A 24,521-nucleotide genomic window follows, 5' to 3' on the forward strand; every position below is an offset into this window, starting at 1 on the left:
GAACTGTTCCTTTAATCGCTCAAAAAAGAAAATAGCCAGTTTTAAATAATCATGGAATTATTTATTTCTCCATTCATTGGCATATTGATTACAGATCATTTTAGGAAAAGGAGACAGGAATCAAATTAAAAAAAAACTACTAAAAACAACAAAGAAGAAACTTCGACATTAAACATGAAATTAAACATGATCTCTGCGACTGCACTGCCTCATTCCCGACCCCGAACGCAAGTGCATATTTGTGCAATTTACAAGGCCTACCAATGGACACAAAGAAAAACGAGGATTGTCATGATAAGCAATATTAAACCAAAACTAAATCCCATAAGAAAGAAGAAAAGTGTCCGGGATTGACAGATTTACAAACGACACTATTATATCTTAGTCAAGCTCATGTTTCTTTTCGATATCAATTCCAATACAAAATGAATATAAAACATTGTAAAACATCTGTATCATTTCCAACCCTAATTAACACTTTACTCTGGAAAAAAGAGATGAATCCCGTTAAATGGAAACCAGTGACACTGATTTACATACATTTGATCTTTAAAGGATAGCTGCTGTGTAAATTTAAATCTTAAGAACGTCCACAGATGCCTTTTCAAGTTTAAACTGGCCTGAGGGTTCAGAAAGACAGTATTATGCATATCTATGTAAAAGCCTCGACCAATACAGATCATCTTAAATACATCAGGTCATCATACGTCGGATACCCGTTACAAACACACACACCTTTAACCTATTAAGCAGACACAGCCATTCACACAAGCATAATTTCACATACTGGCAAACACAAGCGAGCTTAAGAAGTTCTTCCCCTCTGAAACGTAAGAGCAACATCTCAAGATAAATTCCAAGGCTTTTAGGGAGGAAGAAGGGAGGTAATTTCTTGTACATTCCTGACAGTGGTATAAATAATAGCGTAAAACTATTTTGGCTATTAAACGAGGAACTATTGCACCTGGTCTCCGGTGTAAGCAAACAATTGTTCAGAGACACGGTCAATAGTCCTCTCTGGTGATGACAGGATCTGCTATTTTTTTCCTGTGCTGATTTTGAAAGAAAACCTCCAGATTTCTGTGAAGGATTTAATTATAGTAAACGTGCTATTTAAAAACAAGAATAAATTCTGCAGAAACAATCCCCGTTCTGTGGGTGCAGATTCAGTGTAGTGCTACCTCTTAATGTAAATCAACTGAAATAAAGTGCTGAATAATCCTAGTGTTTTTCTCAAGAGATTTAAAAAAACATTTACATTGTCCACAAAGGACTTGACAAATGCAGTGTAATAAACTGATTTTTAGAAATCACAATAGTGCTTCTTGGAGTAAACTGGGTCAAGTGACATTCACTAATTTGCCTTTTGCATTCATAAATGATTGACATTGCTGTTGTTCTCTGTGCAACCACTCATTTGTAAAGTCATAGTGTAAAAGTATCCTGCTTAAAGGAATAGTTCATTCAAAAATTAAAATCATGGCATTATTTACTCGCTCTCATGTCATTCAAACCGGTAAGCAATACATTTTCTTTCCATGAAACACAAAAGGAGAAGCTTTTGTTCAGCAAAACGTACCATAAACATAGTGACTAATGCATTATATTACAAACCTTTTGGAGTCATAAATTAGCTTTGTGTGAGAAACTGAACAAAATAAGTCGTTATTTACTGATAATCTTCACTTGATTGATGTGATCAGTATGAATTGTCAAGAATTGTCTCCTGTTGTGTTCCACTGATTTAGTTCATGACAGTAAAAATGACATTTTTGGGTAAACTATTCCTTTAAGTGGTTATTAGTGTGTGCACAGTAATTTCAGATAAAGCTTGAAGTGTTTTGTAAAGCTAATCACTAATGTTTGTAAAACATGAAAATTCATTTTGTGCAAATATCAATAGTAGTGTATTTAAGTGACGGTGTAAAGCTCCACTTTTTCATTTTTACACCTGCTGTAGCTACAGATTTTGTTGGTCCAGCCCCAGGGGGGAACGTGTTTCTCACGGGGTGGTAAGAGGAAGACCACGCTCGTGGCCACCATGACATGCCATATAGAATGAGTGTAGTAGTAGTTGCTGTCGGTCTGAGCGAAGACGTACACACACACTCCGATCAATGCAGACACGATGCCCGGAAGCAGGAACAGCACCCAGCGGCGCCACATTGGAGGGTAGCATTGACGCCGCTTCACTCCTCGATAAACCTGTCAGGTAACACAAGAAGTAATTCAAAACTGCTCATTGTTACAGAAATCATTTTACATGCAGATTTGTTGTTGTAGAAACAATTATTATAACTTTACGGTAGTATGCAGCTTAATATTTTGTGGAAATAATGATTTTTACTTTTGGAGTAATGGAAAAGTCTAACTCACCCAGGAAGTGACCATAATGACCAAAGCAAACAGTACAGGACCTAAAAGGTTCCATAGCCCCCTGCGGTCCAACTGCATCGCCATAGAAATGACGAGAGTGCCCGCCATAAACAATAACTGCAATATAAGAACATTATAAGCTATTAAAACTGACACGCACCACATACATTAGTAGCAAATGATTGAACAGGAAATTATTACTCATTGAAATGTTTAGCATATGCATGTACAGGGGTCGTATTTCAATTTAACGTTTAATTATTCTTTAAAAAACATCTTTTTATTGTCAAATGTAGTTTTAGAACCAAAAACTTCCTTCCCAGTCTAGAAAGACAAATCTACTGAAACTTTTCTGCAGAAACTAACTGAAATCTGACATCAGAAGCACGAGAACATTAACAATAGATGGCCCACATTCTATTCATAATAAGAAACATTTAATAGTTTAGGGGCGTTTACTGAAGTCTAATATTTTATTCTAAAGTTGAAGAGAAAATGAAAATTGATGAGAAAAACTTTCATGCAAGAATCCTTGACTAAAAGGGAGGTTTAACATATACTATAAAGAAGCTATGTTTATTGATTAGTTAACAACTTAATCTTCTAATTTCTATACATAATAACATGATTATAAAGTTATACATAATACCTGTAAAGTGAAAAAAGTTTTACTGGCATGCGGTTTGAATTGTTTCAAAGTATCCTTGGTATGCAACATCACAACATTCCCTTTAAAGAATAGGTAGGTCTAATTGTGGTGCCATTTAAGGCCCATTTTCCAAGGTGATAAAGACATTTGACACTTTCATGAATGCACATGTCAGCACAAGGGTACCATTTAATGTCACCATACAGCAGTTTCAGTTCCACTCTGCTGCTGGCAGGTTGTAATTATAAAATTTCACACTTGATCAAAAATAGTCATAAAACCAACGACAATCAATCTTTAGTTATTAGAGATGCTGGTTAACCCCTTCCACCAACGACGAGGCTCCAACACATCTACCGTGACTCACATTGTTAACAAAGACAATGGCCATTTTTGATTAAAATAAAAAAAATATGCAGAATGATATAGTGCTTACGTATTTTACTGGATCCTGGAGCCGTGCCATGCACACAATGGTCACCCACACTGACACAACAGAACCCAGGAAATCACAGAACTGGAGAGTGTCATAGTCCATAATGCACATCACAGTCACCCCGGGCTGGTCACAAGCATGATAAAACTGCAAAAGACACAATCGTTATGAATACAAAATATGCAATGTGTAGATAGACAGACAGACAGAGCCAGACAGATAGACAGACAGATAAATGAACAGACAGACAGATAGATAGATAGACAGATAGATAGATAGACAGACAGATAGACAGATAGATAGACAGACAGATAAATGAACAGACAGACAGATAGATAGATAGACAGATAGATAGATAGACAGACAGATAGACAGATAGATAGACAGACAGACAGACAGACAGATAGATAGATAGATAGATAGATAGATAGATAGATAGATAGATAGATAGATAGATAGATAGATAGATAGATAGATAAACAGTTAGACAGACAGAGAGTTCAACAGACAGATAGATAGAGACAGACAGACAGATAAATGCATACCGTGGAGAAAAACATGGTGAAGAAGTAGATGGCGGCCTCGACGTGATAGCCTCTGTAAAGTGCTACGACGATGGGTGGGATGAAGAAAAAGTTACTGAGGGTGAGGAGCAGGGCAGCAGCCATCTGCCGAGAGTATGACTGTGCAGTCGTTCCGTCCGTACAGCCCCATCCCTGCCAACCTGTCCACAGCAAGCAGTAACAAACTCAGTAGCTTTAATTAAAGATTTACGGCCAGTATTTTGCTTGTGTGTTTGTTTACCTGCTTTGCACACACACGCGCCATAGAGATAGCTGTGTGTGCGTAGCAGTCTGCACTCTCCATACGGCCCACAGTCATCAATGCACGCGCTCACACTCACAGACGCACTCACTATAGCAGATGCGTTCCTGCAGTCGACACTGGAAGGACAACACAGGAGCAAGTAATGCTCAGAGGGTGCTTTAGGAATGTGTGCAGTCAGGTCTGTCTTACTGTGTGTGCTTGTGCACAAAAACCGACCTGTCATTGCACACGGTCTGGAGGCTGAGGTACCACACTGCTCCGTCTGGAAACGGAATCCTCAACAATGCTTGCGATTCGCTGCTGCTCACGCTCAGAGAATAGCCCTGCATTAGCCCTACATGCAAACATATACGTAGAGAGCTTAAAACGTGACATGAAGAGAATAGTAATCATAAATTGCACAAATGTTAATGTGTCTAACCTGTAGAACACGTCTGGCTTTGGTTGACACGAAGTACCGGAGCAGAAGGTGTGAGACATGCTTTGACACGAGCAAATGCGCCAGCCAGAGAACTCTATGCCACAAACACAAGAATATAAAATGTTAAATCTATACTACAACATAATATGAATAAAAATACACAAATTCAATATACCTAATATAATATAAACTTACTACAGTAACTGGGTCACAATTCAATATTGATTTCACAGTGGTTGTGGGGAATATGCTGCGCTCAAATAAAATAAGCCACGAGAGGATGTGTTTTTATATATTAAAATGTTTTAAAACTTTAAACAGAAGTATAAATGATACAAATAAAAAATGTAGCCGAAAGTGAGCAGAGATACTTATAATGTTTAAAGTATTCTTTAAAAAAACAAAAAAAAAAAAACACTGTTCTTTTTAAGTTTTATATTAATCAAAAGAACCCTGAAAAATATATATATTCCACTAACATTCCACTAGTTTTCACTAAAATGTTAAAGCAGCCCAACAGTTTTCAAAATCAATAAGAAATAAGAAACGTTTCTTGAGCACCAAATCATTATATCTGAATGATTTTTAATATTGATGACTGGAGTAATGGTTGCTAAAAAATTAAGTTTTGCCATAACATAAATAAATTACATCCATCATAATAATATTTCACAGTTTTAATGTTTTTTTTTCCTTTATATTTCTGAAAAAACACTGCCTTGGTGAGCACAAAAGGCTTGCTTCAAAATCCTTTTAAAATCTCTCTAAAAATAATATTATATTATATCATCTCATATTATATTATATTATATTCTTACAGTGTTTAAGTTGAGCTGTACAACAAACGTGCCGCCACTGTCACCAGGAGAGTGCTCAAGGGTGAGCACAGTGGGAAGGTCTGAGGTCACGGTTAGGTTGCTGCTGGAAACTATGAAGCGTAGTGATAGCACATCCTGATCTTCTCTGAACACTGAAGGGCTTCTCATGCACACTGGCTCAGAGCTGTTAGCACGGACGCCCGGTTGGTCTCTCATGGAAACAGATGTGTTACTGAGGCCACCTGAGCTGTTGCTTTGGGGAGCAATGATTGTACGAATGAAGGCTGAGGTGTTGAAATCTGAAGAGACGCTCAAAGGTTTACATCCCACTGTGTGCATGAGAGAAGATGAGAGAAAGACATTTAAGAATCAAGCAATAACTTGCAAAAAAAAATTAAGCGGTAGATTAATCAAAACAAACCTGTGACGTTGGCAGAGATGCTGAAAGATATGGTAGCGTTTGGTTGACTACTCTCAAGCGTAACCATCAGCCAGCTGTTCCACGGGGGAATGAAGACCGAAGCGGAACAGCTCTCTAACCCTGAACAGTTCTGCTTCACCTCTGAGCCCTGCTTCAAGGTGTTGGAGCCAACAGTGATTGACAGCCCACAATCGTTTCCCAGCTTAACAGAACAGTTCAAAATGAAAACATCCATCCTGGAGGAGAACTCTGGAACAAAGACCCTAAACAGAAAAGGTACAAAATATTTTTTTTATACATACATTCGTACATATGCAGTCAAATGTTTCTGAACAGTACGATTTTCAATGATTTTTGCAAAGGCGTCTCTTCTGCTCACCAAGCTGCATTTATTTGATCCAAAGTACAGCAAATACTTGTCTCTATCTATTTTAAACTTGCTATTTAAAATTTGTTTTTAATACATTTTATTTATTTGTGTGATTTTAAAAAGTTTAATTTTTAGGATCATTACTCCAGTCACATAATTCTTCCGAAATTATTCTATTTTGATTTGCTGCTCAAAAAACATTTTTTATTATTATGTTGAAAACAGCTGAGTGGATTTTTTTCAGGTGACTTTGATGAACAGAACGTTCAGAAAAAACAGCATTCATCTGAAATTGAAAACATGCCTTTATCATCGCTTTTAATTCATTTAAAGCATCCTTGCCAAATGAAAGTATTAATGTCTATCATTTCTTTACCCCAAAAAATTATAGTGAATCCAAGCTTTTGAATCATATAATGCATAATTTCACCAAAAGTTTTTTTACATCAGATAAATGCTGACTTTTGAATCTTTCTGTTCATCAAAGAAAAAAAACTTAATAATTGAAAATGTTGGAAAAATGTTCCTTGAACAGCAAATCAGCATGTAAGATTGATTTCTGAAATATCATGTGACACTGAAGACTGGGAGTAATGATGATGAAAATTTAGCTTTGATCACAGGAATAAATTCCATTTTAAAATACACTCAAATAGTTATTTTAAACAGTAAAAATATCCCACAATATTACTGTTTTTGCTGTATTATCAATCTGCATTATCGAGGCAGGCTTTGTGAGCAGAATAAAATGATTTAAAAAAACATAAAAATGATTACAGTTCAAAAACGTTCGATATATATATAAAAACAACAAGCAACTTATTCTACTTAATACAACCACATGAACATATTTCATACTTAAACAGAGCTGGAGTTGTAGTTAGCGTCTGAGAGAGTGGAATGTTGTGCTGCAAGATAGGCAGGTCAGCAGCTCTCCTTGAAAACATCTGCGCCTGAAATAAATATGAGCATGACGGCAGTCCCTAAAATAAAACAGAAAGCAACAAACGATGACACATTTACATTTACACATTGCTAGTAGCTTTTGCATCCCAGGTATAAAATACATTTTAAAATTAGTGCGTGCACCTGCTGCTCTATCTTCCCTTCATCCTTGGGCAGGTGAGCAGCAAGGAACCAGTCTCCAGGCTTGGGATGGGTCACATTAAACAGCGTCACATTGCCGCTCTGTCCGCTGGGAATGGTCAGCGTCAAATTGTGAGCAAGAGACACTGATGTGGAGTTTGGAAAGGCTGTTTCTATAGGGTTGATAACCGGGGGCGCTCCTGCCCTAAAGTGCCTGTGTATTTACATACGATGGACAAAAGTCACTGTTAAGTGAAGCTATTAAAAACAAATTACTAGTTTGTCATTTAGTTGCTACTAAACTACTTTTAAACCCAACTGTTATAGTGCACAGTACATCTTCCATGATGAATCTATGGTGCAACTTAGGGATAAATCCATTATGAAATGGTTTGTTGATGGTTCTGTAATTTGTTGGTGCATTTTATCTGCTTTTAGAATATTACTATACAGACAATTTTATTTTTGACCTCTGCGCATGCTCTTTAATAGTTTTGCATGTTTCCAAGCATTTTTAAGCAGGGTCCTGGTATTGATGCACGACGCATAATCTTGTGCTTCTCAGCTAAAAAGTTCTCATGAGAATTTGCCTTCTGTATACGGTCTCCAAGAAGTGATCTCTAAGAAAGACCTCCAAGGAGATCCTTCTTGGATGCATCGGCAAATGAAAACATAATTATATATAATTAACTAAACCTGTGAAAACAAAAACATTAAAGTCGGAATTAAATGGAAGTAACAGGCGTACATGACATGCATCACGAAAAAAAAAAGAAAGTGGGGCGAGGAATTGGTTCTATGTATCTGTGTCTGATTGGATTTTGATGTTGCACTCAAAGTAGACACAGGTGAAAGCAAGCTAGTAGGGAAGAGGTTCAAGCAGGCAAAAAGACTGAAGATGTCCTGCATACATCACCGGTCTTCCATTTTCTCCACAATGTAGTTGTGGCATTTTAATTATATATTACGATGTTTAAAACAAAAAGTGAAACATGCATTCTTTGCACAATAAGATATGTAACATGCATTTAGAAAATAAAAAGGATGTACTTTAATCAACTTGAAATGTATAAACCGTAATGAACCGTAATGAATAATGAACAATTTTCAAATGGGTTACCACAGTAACATAATTTCTGCCAAAATACCATAGCAACTACAGCTATTATTACAACTATAAAACCCTGTAAATCTCCTTCATTTCATCACAGTGTTGCATAATGGCAAGTTCTCCATTAAATGCACCCAAACTTTTACCTAGAAGCATGATTTTTGAAGGGAAACCCCGTTTTCGAGGCAAAGCTTTCAAAAGATTAATTCAATACCGAAAGCACTTTCATGAATTATTCAAACACCTCTGTTTGCTGTCATAATGTGACCGTACATACACAGTGATGTTTTGGTTACCACAGTTCAGTCCGGATCCCCGAGAGACCGTGAGCAGCCACCGCACGAGCACCGCATCTTCCGGTACTATGAAGTGATGGAGCCGGGCATTACCGAACCAGCTGTATTTGGACAATCTCTGAGGCGTTTTAGAGTTGAACCCGTTCAAGTAAGTGAGATCTGGTGGGGGGGGGGGACAGAGCGTGACGTCACGATGGCGTCAGATGTAAACAATCACAATAAGAGAGATCTTTTTATTCGCCTCAAACTTGCATGTGAAGTATTTATATAGAAACACTCTATAAACACAGGTACGCTTCCGATTAGCTAAACGACTAAAACTGTCATACCTAATTGGGGGCATTTGGTTAACGCCGATCAAAAGCGACTGGTGAATACTGCAAAAACACTTCCAAATACTCACCGTCGGCAAAACAGCCAGCGATAACATGTAGTAGAAGGCACGGTACAAAATACTTTTCCATAATGCTGTCTAGGCTCTCCTCAGTCAGCCCATCGTAGTGTTCTTCAGATGTCTACGGGCTGTTGTAACACGTTACTTCCTGGTTCAAAACAGAAATACTGGACGTCGGCCTCATACGTATGCAGAACTTCCTCTTCTCCGCTGTTGAAGGATCGGCTCATGAATATTACTCAGGGTTCGTGTCGTTCTCTCAAAAGGCCAATCGGGCGCCAGTTCTGGTTGATTAATATTCATGAACTCCTAATACCCTTCTTAATATTCATGAGATAACTCTGGGTTTCCTGCGGGACGCTTTAGAATGGTGGCCGAGAAACGTCATCAGGAGCTGATTAATATTCATGATTGGATTCAATTTATTTAAAAAAAAAAAAAAAGATGTCAATTTTATTTACATAGTATTTAATTTATTTACTTTGTGATCAAACTGTTTGGAATAAAACTAAATAATAAACAAATGAAAATATTGTTAAATGAGTCATATTCACGCTTTCAGCCAAATTGAAGTTTTGTTTACTTGTTTATTGTTATTATTGTGGTTATAATGCAACTACCATTCACCAGATTTGTGGTTACAGTGAGCAGTGAGAATTCATACAAACAGCAACAGTGTCATCTGCTGGTTAAGAAAGGCCAAACATGACAATAATAATAATAAAGATAGCAAAATAATTTCACAAACAAAGATGCAGATTTTGGAATATACTTTTACTTTAAAACTTTTAAAGTTTTTTTTTTATAAAAGATTGTATTAAACAAATGTAATGGTAAAAACTTTTATTACAGAAATAAGCAGCTCTGGCCAGTCGTGGACACATTGTGGTCCAGGATTCCATTGTCCTCTAGTCTCTTAAGTTTGAATCAGGGCCTTAAAATAAGTAATATTACTATGTTATAGTTCAAAAAATAACAAAATGACATGTAGGGTATTAAACTTTCTTAATGCACAATTTTGATAGTTAAATAACATAGAATGACTGTCCCACATTAGTCACAACATGCTGTCCCACTTTTGAAGCATCTTTTTCTAAAGTGGGGTGACAAAGATTGCTTCAAATGGAAAATATTTTACTATTCTAACAATATCGTTGCAACATTTTATATACATATATAATTTGAATTTAAATAAAAAAATATGGATAAATGAGACAGGATACGTAAGATTTTGGCCAAACTGCCGCAACCTCTTGTTTGTTAATTTATTATTATTATTTTTATTATATACTGCAACTCTCATCCACCAAATTTATGGTCATAGTGAGCAGTAAAAATTTATGAAAACAGCAACAGTGTCATCTACTGGTTAAGACCCCCCCAAAAAATTGTATAAGCTATATAACATTTATAAAATAAACTTAATCTTCAATAATATTGCGATACGTATTCCTTAACCTACTCTTGAACATAAACTACATGATCTTCTAAAATAATGGAATATATGTGATTTTTGTGTTATTAAACCAGCAATTTATTTTTTGAAAAAAATAACAGAAGGACAGTACTAAATCTTGTAATCATGTGGCTGACGGGTGGTTAAGCCATTATATACTGTCTGACCAACCTGAAGCTGCACTTAAGTGTTCTTGTTCTCTGACATATGTTAGTCCAGATGCTATGCTCTCCGCTGCTGGTCATTAGTTCTTCTATTGCCCTTCGTCCAGCTCATATTCACTCACGCTGAGCACACACTCACACACACACACACACACACACACATACTCTTCTTCTAATCTTTAATGTTACACACACACACAGACGTTAAGCTGCTACTATTACAGTATATTCCTCCAGTGTACAAAACATTTTGAATGTGGTGTATTTATTTTTGGGGTTTTACATTTTAGACTTAATTCATAAATGCACTTTTTTATACAATTTTATATTTTGTAATTAGTAAACACATTTACATTTCATTTAAATTTTATTGTAGTTTACAAATGCTAATTATATATATATATATATATATATATATTTTTTTTTTTTTTTTTTTTTTTTTTTTACTTTTTAAATATGAGCAGGGCTTGACTGCAAATGTAAATGTAAAAAAAAAAAGTGTAAGTGAATAAACCTATGCTGAAGGAAAAGTAAATTCATGTCTGTACAGTTCTGCTTATTAATATGGTTATACAGGATCAACAAAGATCAGCAGCAAAAACACTGATAAACACTTCTGATTTGTCTCAAAATGGAGACAGCAAATCAGTTAACTCAGATAATTTCTTGTAAATGAAAAAGTAATGCATTACTTTACTAGTCACTTGAAAAAAAGTAATGATTACGTTACTTACCTTATTTGTAATGCTAGAGACAACACATTTGTCTAATTCATAACTCTGACATGCCTTTCTGACAGTTAGATACACTGTGACAACTAGCCCCGGTCTCTTCTAGAACTTATATTTAAGTTAGCCTACATTTTTTTTTCTTTTCTTCTATTTGAGTTTGAAGAAACCACACTTGACTGTCGCGTGTTTGTAAACCTTACCCATAGTTTATAAGGTCAGAAGCACCTCAGACAGATCAAAGGAGCAAAATGGGCGTCATTTAGCTTGCTTGTCTTTTTAATGGAGTTTTATAAAGGGGCTCATTCAAAAGTCAAAACGGCGTAAGATGCGATTTCACGCCTTTTTAGGTTCACGCTTAAGTGGCCACCAGCACACGATAACAGCTGTGAGTCAGCCGCGCTGCGGTGAACGGACACTCGAGCGTCCCCCGGCAAGCGAAGCGGCCGCCGCGCGCGCCAGTTTCCGTTCGTCTCTCCGGTTGCTGGGAGCCCAGACAAACTCACGCTCTGTTTGAGCAGGACACAATTACAGACGCGCGCCTAAATATTTGCTCAGAAAACAGACTCCCCACGAGCGATGGGTATAAATGAGCAAACCGCTAATTATCCATAACGCGAAACGGACAGCACGACTTCACGAGCGACATCCACCGAGCATCACACACACACACACACACGGTAAGAGAGATTCACGTTTTAACATGTTCTAGTACCAAACTTTAATGGCTTTTTCTTTCTTTTCTTCTTTCTTTTAGGCTATGTTTTTTTTTCTTTTAGCTAAGTTGTCACATTTAATAAAACATAAGTTGTAAAATATGTACTGTGCAAAATATTTTTACAGAAAACAACAAGCATTAAAATAAAAATTCTTTCTTTCTTTCTTTCTTTCTTTCTTTCTTTCTTTCTTTCTTTCTTTCTTTCTTTCTTTCTTTCTTTCTTATATTTTTTCAGTCACATAACCATGGTAATTTGTCACACTTATAATCTTTTAAATGTAATAAAAATATTATTGTCCAAAACATTTTTTATTTACTTTTTTAATTTACATTTTTTATTTAAAAAGTAATTAATTAAAATTAAAAAAATTTTTTTTACTTATTTTCCTTCATTCATATTTAAATCAGTGACTTTGCACAATTTATTAAACGTAAAGCTGCATTTTTAAATTTAAAAAAAATATATACAATATAATAATAATAAAACATTATCAAATACATTCATACATACATATTTGTCAGGGGAAATCTGTATCAACCACATTATTACTGAGATCCTGCCCTTTCCTCTTGACAGATTTTTTCCCAATTTGGTGTATTTTTATGTATGTAATTTTTTTTTAATAGGATGGCAGCAAGTGTTATCAGGACGCTGAGTAACCTGGGTCTGGTGAAACCCTTCCCTCCCTGCTTCTTTCCGGCTGAGGATGAGGAGGAGACCGAAGAGGAATATGAAGAGGAGCTGAGAGACGACAGTCTGGAGGAGGACGAGGATGCAGTAGCCGGTGAGTCTCACGAGGGAGAGCCGTGGAGCTTCGATTCGTGCCCCAATAACGCTGAGATGACCAATCAGCTCCTGCGCTTCGCTGAACTCATCAGCAGCGATGTCCAGCGCTACTTCGGCCAAAGCCAAGACCCAGACGCCTGTGACATCTACGAAGAGAGACCATGTCCAAAAGTCGGGGGCCGACAGCGATACTACGCTGACTTCATCAAAGTAGCATCATCAGGCCAGGCGGAGGAGCCTGAGTCACTCGGGCCGCTTGCAGAGCTCTTTCAAGACGCTCAAAGGAAAGGACGGGGTTTACCCATGAACCAGCGCCGCCTGCCGATCAGCTTCTGGACAGAGCCTTTTGCACATCAGCTTGATGTGTTGAGTGATGCAGGCACACAAGAGAACTCGCTCAGCATGGTCAACACATCAGAGTGCTCCAGTAACATCAGCACCTCACTGAGCATGTTCTGTAACCCCAGCGTTTGCGCCATGGCCAGCTCCAGTATCTCAGGGACTCTCAGTAGCTCGAGCACACCAGACTTCAGTGATTTACTTGCTCACTGGGCCATGGACAGAGAGAATCCCAACGAATTCAACTGCGATTATCCACTTTCATAATCATCATAGTCTTCTACACTGCAAAATATCATCAAAATATAATTTGTTCTGCTTTTCTTGTTCTAAGTCTTGTTTTTTAGTAAAATATCTGCACAAGGCATTGTATCTGCACGAGTCCTATTTTTGCGTGGTCGGTTCTCATTTGTTTTCATTTTTTATTGTTTTAAATGCATGTTATTTTAATAATTAACTTCTGGGAGTGCATTCGGTATTCAGCTTTTGTTTTTCATTTAAAATACTACTCCTTACAGCATTTTCTCAATCATTCTTACTCTCAAATGAGTTTTTATGTATAAAAAGATCATTATTTTGCTATAAAAAATGTATGTAACTAAGTATTATTAAAACACCCTATTTGTGATCAATAATGCTTCTAATTCCTCACACAGCGATGACAAATTACAAGGCAGAAATTAGTAAGAAATTATATATAGTTGGGTAATAATCACAATATAAACAACTGAACCCAAATAAAATTGCTCAGCTCCAATTAGGGATAAGATCATCAACTAAAACGAAGATCACGTAGGAAAAAACTTTTTTTAATACATATTTTAACATGTAACAGGACTGACAGCACTTTTTGGAAAAGACACAGCTGCGGCCAGTAAGCTTTACATTTGAATTGTGGTTGGTGTCCAGAACGTTACACTTTATATTAAAGGAATAATTCACCCAAAAATGAAAATTCTGTCATCATTTACTCACCATCAAGTAGTTCCAAACCTGAATGAATTTCTTTGTTCTGCCGAACACGAAGGAAGATATTTTAAAGAAAGTTTGCAACCAGGGTTTTTCGGTTACTGTTGATTCCATCGCAGGAAAAAATAAATACTATGGAACTCAACGGTGACCCAAAACAGCCTGGTTCAGGCTCAAATTCATACAGGTTTGGAACTACTTTAGAGTGAGTAATTGACAGAATTTTCATTTTTGGGTGAACAGGTCCTGAGGAGTTACCACGGTCGTACACTGGTATTACATTGCTGCACCAACTCCAGATTCAACTCCTCACACGTTACATATCCATAAACCTACCCATCTCCACCCCTGGATCACCTCCTGTTCCATTAACTCTTAAACATACTATTGTTGCAAAATGTAGTTATATAGTTCCTGTTATAAGAATACTTACAGTTACTAATGTCCTGTTACGTATTTGTACTTATATATACTATTATGAAAATTGTTACATGTGTGTAGTTACAGAAAAATTAGTACTACGTACCAATTTGTGTTTACAATGTGGTTACATACTACATGCAGATCTAGTTACTATGAAAGTGAACAGGTATGAGGAACGCTTCATATAAAGTGGGACCATAAAAAAAAAAACTATGTAGACCACTATATACTATATAGATGATAACAAATATAATAAACAAAAATGCTAAAACATTATGTAACTTTAACCAAAATGAAGTTGAAAACAGAAGTCTAAACATAAACTACAATATACAAATAGTATGTCAACTGTGCTTCAAATAACACTGCTTGCATGCAGTCATTTAAGCAGAATCAGAAGTAACACTCACATTTATGCTCATTATAGACTTTGAATCGAGAGAACAATGACAAAAAACAAGAGGCACTTGGTAAACTGGTTTCAACACATTTCCTGGTAATAATGATCTGTATCTGCCTTGTCATACTACGTACACGAACAAAACACACCAAACTAGATGTTTATATTTAACCACAGGCCTTTAGGCTGTACAACTTTTTTGCCACAGAATCCCACTTACGTCTATGCAGTGAGATCTATGCAGATCTTCATTTTAGTCCTTTCAGTGCTTACGTGTCTGAGAAGGACAAACTCACTATAGTGGCACATGGGCAGAAAGGCCAGATATGGACACATGGTTTGACTACGGATAATTCACACACACACACACACACACACACGCACACAGACACACGATACTTGTGTTTTTTTAACGATATCCATTTGAGTCTATCCTAGATAACCGGTAGCAAGCAATAAATACAGCCTCAGTGATGTGAATTTCCTACGTTATTTTATTTGCCTGTAATCTGATGTTAATTTTCCAATCTCCAACGGCTCATTCTCAGAGCTTGTGTGAAGTGGAGAGCAAGACCAGTAGATTTGCACCACGCAGGCTTTCCAATGATTCGTCAGCGTCAGTGTTCTCTTATCAGCAGCACAAGACCACACAGCAGCATGTTACAGCTCATTTCAGCGCTTCTTCCTCTGTAGGGCCCTGAACTGATCGATCATGAGGCTTCTACACATCCTGGGCTTCACCCTCTTGCTCTGCAGCCTGTGTGCGAGGGCACAGGAGGAATCAGCAGTAGAGGAGGATAAAGTAGAGGAGAAAGCAGAGGAAAAAGTTGAGGACAGCTCTGAAGAAGACACAGAACCAGAGAAACCAGAGAAGACCGAAGACATTACGGAAGAGAAAGACGTTTTGGTGCTTCACAGCGTCAACTTTGACCGGGCTCTCAGTGAGAACAAATACCTGCTTGTGGAATTTTGTAAGTACTCTTTCACTTTCTTTTGTAAACTATTATATGAATTTAATTGCTGTGCTTGCAAATGGTCATTCTTTGTCTAAATATGACAAGAAAACACTACACTACAAAATCTTTTTGCAATGTGTGTTCAAAATGATTTAAAATATTTTACATTCAGTTGCACGCATTTTAAACTATTCTATCAAAAGCAGCACAAGTTCAAAGATTATCAGCATTTGCTGGACACATCATCCATTAGGAGCACACCTGTTATTTCTCCCACGCTTGTAAGGATGGCCGGTTATGCAAATGTTACAATTGTGTATTGTGCTATTGTCATTGCAGAGGAATGTTAGAACAAAGGGCCGAAATATATTGACATAATTAATGTCAACATTTAAGCAAATGCATTTTGAAACATGTGCTCTAAAACTAAAATATAGGTAATAGTTATGGGGTAATAGAGTAAACACTTTTTATTCTTGTAATATTTCTTAAACAAGCCATTACTGAAGTCCTTACTGTCATATGATCTGTAGAAAAATACGCTGAGTTTTCTCAGAATTTTTTATTATTATCATCATTGTTTTTCAAAAGCATTTTAACCATTCATAAAACTACATGTGATCCTTCTAGTTACCGAAATAAAACCTTTGTGGCAACATGTTGGCGTGAAACTTGCTCTTGTCTTTTAAAACATAAAAAAAGACGCTCCGTGGTGCGGTCACTGTCGCAGTTTGGAGCCCATTTACGCAGAAGTGGCTGGATTACTGAAAAATGGGTCATCTGAAGTACGACTGGCCAAAGTGGACGCAGACGAAGAGAAAGATCTTGCCTCAGAGTTCAGTGTGGGCAATTTTCCCACTCTTAAATTCTTCAAAGACGGCAATAGGCAAAATGTCACAGATTTTTCCGGTAATGCATTTATTTGTTTGGTGCATTTGCACACCTGATGTTATATTTATATAGTGTGTTGTATATAGACACAGAGACATTATTCCGTGATTCAAACAGGAAAGCGAACAGTAAAAGGAATCACGAGGTGGCTGGAGAGGCACACGGGGCCCAGCGCTGCTGTCCTCGATGATGTGAAGAGCACAGAGGCTCTGCTGGATGCACACGATGTGGTTGTGGTTGGATTCTTTCAGGTAAAATACCCATTGTTTGCATAAAGTATCTGCATTTTTAAGATACAGCATTGCCTTATTACTGAGATCTGAGATCAGCATTGCCTTATAGCCAAAGTGTTCTAGTAAAATATATCACACTACTCTTTAACATTGTAAAGTTATTATTGTGATTTATTTTAATTTGTTATTTTTTTTTCCCAGGATCTGGAAGGAGATAAGGCAAAGACATTTTATGATGTAACTTTAATGGCAGTGGACTTTGATTTCGGCATCACAAGCAACCCAGAGCTCTTCAAGAAGTATGATGTAAAAAGCGACTCATTGGTGCTTTTTAAGAAGGTAATTCCAGTATCAATTTTTTATCAATTACATCCTTACCTCATTTTAAATGTATATCGATATTTTGCAAAATACCTTTTCTCTTCTTAGTGTAAACAAGATAGTTCTGCATCATTGTAAAGAATGAAAAATTAACTTTAAAATTTCAATTCAGGCAATTTACTGGACAGGTTTTTTAAAATTTGACTCAACTTTGGATCAAGGTGTGCGCACAATGTCACATTTCTCTTTTTTGTTCAGCTAAAAACTAACAATAAAGGTAAAACGACAAAAACATTTTTAATGAAACAGCAAAATAATAATCCTATAACAGTAACTGCATAATTTATTTGTGCTGGAATGGAGGCCTGAACATCAACAATATGAACCCAATTGTTTTTCGGCACCCCGAGGTTGCCAGTTGGCAACCAGTCATGGAAGGTGCACTGGTTTCTGTCGTCAATCTGGCAACATGTGTGTACGCCAAGTTTAAGTTTGAGGGTCCACGTGAAAAAAAACCCTCTCCAATTTGAATTTAGACTGCAATACCAAGTTCAACCACTAGGTGTCAGTCCTACAGACAACACCTTTATAAGACTTAGGTAAACAAGGTATCTAATGTGTGCCTGAAATGTAATATTCATTTACTTTGTTGATTTATTTAAAATAATTTGTTCAATCCCTCTAAATCCCTACCTTCTTGCTTAAAAAAATGTAAATAACGTACAAACACACTCTACTGTGTTCCCATCACAAACCCAAACATTTCTTCTCTTTGTATATATTCCAGTTTGATGAAAAGCGTGCAGACATGCCACTCACCGAGGACAGCAAGCTAGACAAAGGAGAGATAATGTCATTCATCCATGCCAACAGCATGAAACTTGTCATTACATTTAATGAAGAGGTATCACTTCACCAATTGCTAAAAAAACTGTAAAATTGTCTTAAAAAGAAAATAAGAAGGTTTAAAATGAATCACAATACTTTCTCTTATCTTTTTGCAGAATGCTGAGCAAATATTTAGGTCTAAGGTCCGTAATCACATGATTCTATTCATTAACACGACTATGGAATCCCAAAATGCATTGCTAGAAGATTACAGAGATGTTGCCAGTGGGTTTAAGGAAAAGGTAAGTGTTTTAACTTAATAGCTAAAATATAATTAAATAAGTTAAATCAAAGTCATTTTCTAATCTTGCCATGCTCACAGTCTGAGTGCATGTGTGCAGGTGCTTTTCATCACATTAGATGTCACGTCTGACAAATCAGATCATGTGCTGAAGTATTTCAGCGTCTCTGCCAGTGATGCTCCTATTATTCGCCTGATCAACATTGACAAAGTGGTGACATATGCTATGGAAGGATCGACCATCAACAAAGACACACTGAAAACATTTTGCCAGGGTGTTCTTGATGGTACCGTGAAGGTAACCAATCATCTACGTTCGCCGGATATGTGCAGCTATGAATGTATTTACAAATGAATTAATTTAAAATATCACCCTTCAACCTAGCCCTTTTTGAAGACTCAAGATATTCCAGAGGACTGGGACAAGAATCCAGTTAAAATCCTTGTAGGGAAGAACTTCAATGAAGTGGCTTTTGATGAGACTAAGAACGTCTTTGTGGAGTTTTGTAAGTTAGCACTTTATATGTCAAGTTCAAATAAAATTTAATAGTGGCTTTAACATTTTTGCCATTCCTTACAGACGCTCCATGGTGTGGTCACTGTCAGCAACTGGCTCCTATATGGGATGAGTTGGGCGAGAAGTACAAAGACCATGAGAATATAATCGTTGCGAAAATGGACGCCACAGAAAACGATGCTGAAGACGTCGCAATACAGGGATTTCCAACCATTAAATACTTTCCAGCTGGGGCTGAAAAGAAGGTTCACAGCAACATATACTCTTAAATACACATATATTATAAAATTATATAAAATAGTGAAATGGTGTTTTTTAAAATGATTTTCAATTTTGAGATTTACTAAATAGCAAATGCTACAATATTAAGTGCTTACATTATCAATTTTATAAAAATCTCTTCATAAAAATGGCACATTTAGGAATGTCTAGCTTTATTCGCATGTACAGTAAACTTGCATAGGGTGATATTATATCTCAGCTGTTTGAATCACCAATACAAATAAGTTTGACTTGAGTATTTATGTGCTGAAATGTTTTTTTGGAATACTTTGTGCAAACAGATCGTTGATTACAATGGAAATAGAGATTTGGAGACCTTCTCAAAGTTCCTGGATAATGGAGGAGTGTTTCCAGAAGAAGAGAGTAAAGATGATGAGGACAAAGACGACGATGATGATGATGATGATGATGATGATGAAGATGAGGTCAGCCAATAGCCAACAGATGGCTGGATTATTGTGCTGTTGTTAGGAGCAAAAATATATTTTTACATTAGAGTAATGTAATCAGTGTGTTTCTTTTTCCATTTCAGGTGTCAGATGAACCAACAGAGGAGTCACCAAAATCTACCAATGAAACCAGCAAAGATGAGCTTTAAAACAAGGCAAAAATAAGCTCATTTGTGATAAATAAGATCAGTGAGACCAATGAGCCAAATGTGTTTTATCAGGTTAATGTATTTTTTCTGCACTGGACCATTTCAACAAACTACACATGACAAAACTGAATAAAACATCCTAACATTTTTATTGGTTTTTATTCATGGTCCTGGTCTTTAATTCATGTCTGTGAGATCAGCTAGACATTTTCAGTATCAGTATTTCATTTCAAAAGGGTATGTGGATGAATCTGAAGAAAAATGACAAGATATTTATTTCAGTTTTTAATGTAACATAAAAAAAAAAAATCACAATCGCTTCTGCATTACATTTCTTTTTTTATCTTTTGATTTTGTAGTAAAAAGTAACATGGGCATTTTTGCAAGTTTTACCCTTATGGTTCTTTTAGTGCTTTTGTTGATGCCATGGCCTTTATTTACACTGTAAACATATGATGATGAATTCATTCATTAATTTCCTTTGGTCACATTTATGATACAACATCCATGTTTGTACTCTAAATATTTCATAAGCAACAAAGCTACAGCAAGACGTATTTTTCCCATGCCACAATACAGCAGATGAAGGAAAGGAGTACTAACGTTAATAACAACTGGATTAAATCCTATAACTAAATCACAATGGAACATGCATAACATGTCTGAGTGAAACTTGAATTTTTACTCACCCTAAGGCTACTATGTACCACTATGTAGATGCACATTTTTCTTCATTGCAGTGGAATGCAGAAATAGTAAAGACGGACAGGTAAACAGGTAGAGTGAGTCAGGCAGTGATGTCATAAGAAAACCTTTCTGTGAAGTATCAACACGCAGGTAAGAATAATTCAGCTAAACAGACCAGTTTAAACTCTCATTTTTACATTATTTATGACAAAAAGGCATTTTGAAGTAAGGTGAAACAAAGTATGGCGTGCGGTGGCCTTTGCTACTACAACTTGTGTTTGTTGAAATGTATACTTTACGTATGATGGAACAGACATTACTTGGCAAAAAGACAAACATCCCATACTTACGACAAAGCTTACAAACTATACGTGATAAAATGCATCGATGTTTAGTAGAAAGACATGCTTCAGTACCGACACGATAAATAAGGTCTGTATGTCACTCGACATGCGTTAGGTTTGTTTGTTTCAGCCAAGTTCGCATAGAATCAAATAATGTGAAGTGATACATAGTGCAGATTGATTTAAAAAAACACACATTTTGTTAATTAGGTTCATGTAGGGACATACCACATATTTTCACTCGTGCTCTTTTCATTTCTATCATTCATATTTAGGATCTTTTCTGCTTTTCACAAACCTTTTATGTCTAATGAAAAAAAATTAAAGACTGTAATGAGGCTACAATTGGTCATGTAGCACTTTTTCAAATCGATATGTATTATAATGTGTAATTAATTATTTGATTTAGTGTCTTTCTTATATAATGGGTCCTGGGTCTGAAGCTATAGGTCTATAATCAGGTTGCATTATTATGTTTTTATTATTATTATTACATTACATACAAATATCTCACATGGTTTAGTAATTCTAATGACGTAATCAATCTATTGTCATGACTTCTCTGAATGCTTCAGTGTGCATCTTAGATGCCTTAGATAATATGCTTTAAATCAATCCTGGTTAGAAAGAATGTACAGAGATTTAGTACTGTCGTATTTTCATGTTCTTCAAAGCTCAATGAATTTAGTATACTATCTCATTATGTCCAGTGATAGATGGATATTCCTGCATGTACTTCAGCAACAGTAGGGTCCACATCCCCACCTCCTGCTTACAATGACATTAGTAAGTTTCCCCTTTATGAGGAAATTATTCCTGCTTCACCGCCACCAGATTATACCGCCGCCACAGCGCCACCATCTGTCAGGGATAGAGGTAAGAGCTGCAGCTGCTGGGGACAGCATATTAAATGATATTGAATCATTTAAATGAGAATGAAATGTATTGATTAATAGACTTTTTTGTTCAATCTTCAAGAGATTCCTCAAAATACTAATAGAAGAACGGCAAACCCTTATCCTGTACTCAATGTGCCCCCTCAAATTGAAGTGGTCGAACACAGAGAACAAAGTAAGTGCTATTAAAGGAATAGTTCACCCCTGAAAATGTACACACTCTCTGCCAATCTGAGATGAAGATGAGTTTGTTTCTTTATCAGAACAGATCAGGAGAAATTTAGCATTAAATCACTGGGTGCCGTCATAATGAGAGTCCAAACAGCTGTTACAAAAATTACAATAATCCACAAGAATGACCATTGCTTCTGGACAAATTGGATTTAAATGATGCAATGTTTTTATCAGCTGTTTGGACTCTCATTCTGATGGCACCCATTCACTTCAGATGACCCATTGGTGAACAAGTAGTGCAACGTTAAACTTCTCCATAACTGCTCCAATGAAGAAACAAGCTCGTCTGGATGGCTTGGGGGTGAGCAAAATGTAAGCACAATTAGTTTTTGATGAACTATTGCTTTAAAAAAGAATGCATTAACCCTACATAGTATGTCAGTACATGCATGCACTGTGCACAGTATACAAATTGTTTGTAATGTATTTTTGTCTAAACAATCATTTTACTCAATGAACCGGAAAAAAATGGAAAAGAGAGTCAGTTATTGTCACCTACTGGTGTAATGATAACACCTGCAGAAACAATCACTGTAAAATCCTTACATTAATGTGCATTAATGTGCATTAAAAATCTCAGTGCTGTTTGGGCTACACACTTACAGCGCTCGTATAGTGTGTACTGCGCACAATATGCATGTGTTCAGTTCTGATAGAGCACTGATTCTAAGAATAACTCACTCTTTCACTGTTTAAGTATTCATGCAGCAGATAGTGCAGCCTGTATCTCCTCAAGTGATCATAGTGCAGCCACAGCAGATGTTTGTTCGTCTGGATGACTCTCCGACTGCGACTGTGTGCAAGTACTGCCACAAGAGCATCATCACTAATGTGCAATATAAATCTGGTTCTGCCGCATGGGGCATGTGCTGCTTATTAACTTTACTTGGGTAAGAATTGCTGGCAAAATTGCGTTGTGAAGATACATATAAACACGTCAATTATTTCTTATTGTGTTTCTGTCTTCATTACTTTGTTTTGCAGGCTCATTTGTGGATTTTGCCTCATCCCATTCTGTGTCAGGGGGTTTAAAGATGCCCATCACTCCTGTCCTTACTGCAATAAGCACTTAGGAATATACACCCGTAAATGATTTTATTTGCTCAAAAATAGTCAAGATTATGATCAATATTTGTATTTAAAAGTCTATACACTGCCACAATGTATTAAAATAGTTATAATGCAAAACTTTGCTTTCTTATAATATATCCTATTTAAATATTTGTCATAATGTATCCACACTTTTACACTGTATTTAATGTGATAAATATACATTACGCTAATTTTAATGTATTGTTTTATTACTTAAAAAGGATAAATGTCTTTACAGAAAAAAACTTCAATACAAATGAGGCTGTAATACATTTTTACAAATACCATTTGTGTGTGTATTAATATGTAAATAACAATATATGTTATTATAAAAAATAATAAAGTATACACTCTTTTTATTGCTATTCCAGGTCTACACTTTTACACCGTTTTACTCAATTTACTATTTATTTAAAGAAATTAAAGTATAACTAATGTGATTCATTTTTAAAAGATTTTACTTTTAAAAAATGTGCTGTTATGCTAATTCAGAAGGAGCCTTTGTTGCCGGTGGACAGAAATATTAGCCAACGTAAACATATCAACTGCAACGTCTGTAAATGTACAACAAACAAATGTACATAGGTCCTTTTTTTATTAGTGGCCAACAGAACAGCCAACCATAAAATAACCTTGTATCTGCAAGATTTTTCAAATGAAATAAAAACATTTTTAGGATCTACACTTCACATTTCAGCTTTTTAAAAAATATAAATTATTATTGTATTAGTTGTGATATTTATAATTAATCATTCTCATATTAATATAAACATAGAATATCTTCTGATGCCTTAATTGTTTAGATTTTTATAATGCATTAGCTTTTTGTCGATCCACTTCTTCACATTTAATATATGCAGCAAGAACAGCAGATGGGCTTATTGAAAAAAGTTTAAGCTCATTCGTTCTCTGCCATCAAGTTTAGCTTTGAAGTTTGAGGCAAGCTCAACTCTGATGTCCCTGTTGTCTGTAAGCACTGGTGCGATGACGATTTAAATAAAAAACATATAGATTTCCAAATATAAAGGCACGGTGACGGTATTCCCCTTTGAACCGGAAAATACTGTTTTCATTGTCAGTTTTTCATTTATTATTTGCTATGTCTACATTATTAGAGTGTGTGTGTGTTACTGGCTGGAAACAAGCGACCT

General features: G+C 36.1%; 4 protein-coding genes across 5 annotated transcripts; 3 read left to right on the plus strand and 1 right to left on the minus strand.

Moving 5' to 3' along the window:
• Positions 1 to 39: 39 nt before the first annotated feature.
• On the minus strand, positions 40 to 9,376 carry pgap6 (post-glycosylphosphatidylinositol attachment to proteins 6). Of its 2 annotated transcripts, XM_043242572.1 has the most exons (13): positions 9,216 to 9,376; positions 8,794 to 8,971; positions 7,409 to 7,619; positions 7,178 to 7,302; positions 5,950 to 6,212; positions 5,529 to 5,857; positions 4,711 to 4,804; positions 4,506 to 4,623; positions 4,266 to 4,405; positions 4,007 to 4,185; positions 3,462 to 3,608; positions 2,377 to 2,493; positions 40 to 2,205 (listed from the first exon to the last, which is right to left on the minus strand). In XM_043242572.1, exons 1-13 carry the CDS (start codon positions 9,274 to 9,276, stop codon positions 1,912 to 1,914), a joined length of 2,256 nt encoding a protein of 751 aa, XP_043098507.1. In that variant the 5' UTR covers positions 9,277 to 9,376; the 3' UTR covers positions 40 to 1,911. The 2 variants fall into 2 exon arrangements, with proteins under 2 accessions (XP_043098507.1, XP_043098516.1); XM_043242581.1 differs by lacking the exons at positions 7,409 to 7,619; positions 8,794 to 8,971 and having other exon boundaries at positions 9,216 to 9,366.
• A 3,524-nt stretch (positions 9,377 to 12,900) lies between these two features.
• On the plus strand, positions 12,901 to 13,895 carry LOC122342636 (protein PERCC1). Its single transcript, XM_043236605.1, has one exon. The coding sequence runs from the start codon at positions 12,901 to 12,903 to the stop codon at positions 13,663 to 13,665; it is 765 nt and encodes a 254-aa protein (XP_043092540.1). The 3' UTR covers positions 13,666 to 13,895.
• Positions 13,896 to 15,828: 1,933 nt separating this feature from the next.
• pdia2 (protein disulfide isomerase family A, member 2) lies at positions 15,829 to 20,266 on the plus strand. Its single transcript, XM_043250889.1, has 11 exons — positions 15,829 to 16,161; positions 16,849 to 17,055; positions 17,155 to 17,288; positions 17,472 to 17,609; positions 18,379 to 18,495; positions 18,596 to 18,721; positions 18,821 to 19,018; positions 19,106 to 19,226; positions 19,301 to 19,482; positions 19,801 to 19,944; positions 20,052 to 20,266. Exons 1-11 carry the CDS (start codon positions 15,903 to 15,905, stop codon positions 20,115 to 20,117), a joined length of 1,692 nt encoding a protein of 563 aa, XP_043106824.1. The 5' UTR covers positions 15,829 to 15,902; the 3' UTR covers positions 20,118 to 20,266.
• Positions 20,267 to 20,705: 439 nt separating this feature from the next.
• On the plus strand, positions 20,706 to 23,841 carry si:dkeyp-75b4.8 (lipopolysaccharide-induced tumor necrosis factor-alpha factor homolog). Its single transcript, XM_043233674.1, has 5 exons — positions 20,706 to 20,954; positions 21,859 to 22,024; positions 22,127 to 22,219; positions 22,976 to 23,168; positions 23,263 to 23,841. The coding sequence occupies exons 2-5, from the start codon at positions 21,865 to 21,867 to the stop codon at positions 23,369 to 23,371; spliced, it is 555 nt and encodes a 184-aa protein (XP_043089609.1). The 5' UTR covers positions 20,706 to 20,954; positions 21,859 to 21,864; the 3' UTR covers positions 23,372 to 23,841.
• Positions 23,842 to 24,521: the final 680 nt, after the last annotated feature.

The sequence above is a fragment of the Puntigrus tetrazona genome, chromosome 1 (assembly GCF_018831695.1).
Source record: "Puntigrus tetrazona isolate hp1 chromosome 1, ASM1883169v1, whole genome shotgun sequence".
Taxonomy (NCBI): Eukaryota; Metazoa; Chordata; class Actinopteri; order Cypriniformes; family Cyprinidae; genus Puntigrus; species Puntigrus tetrazona.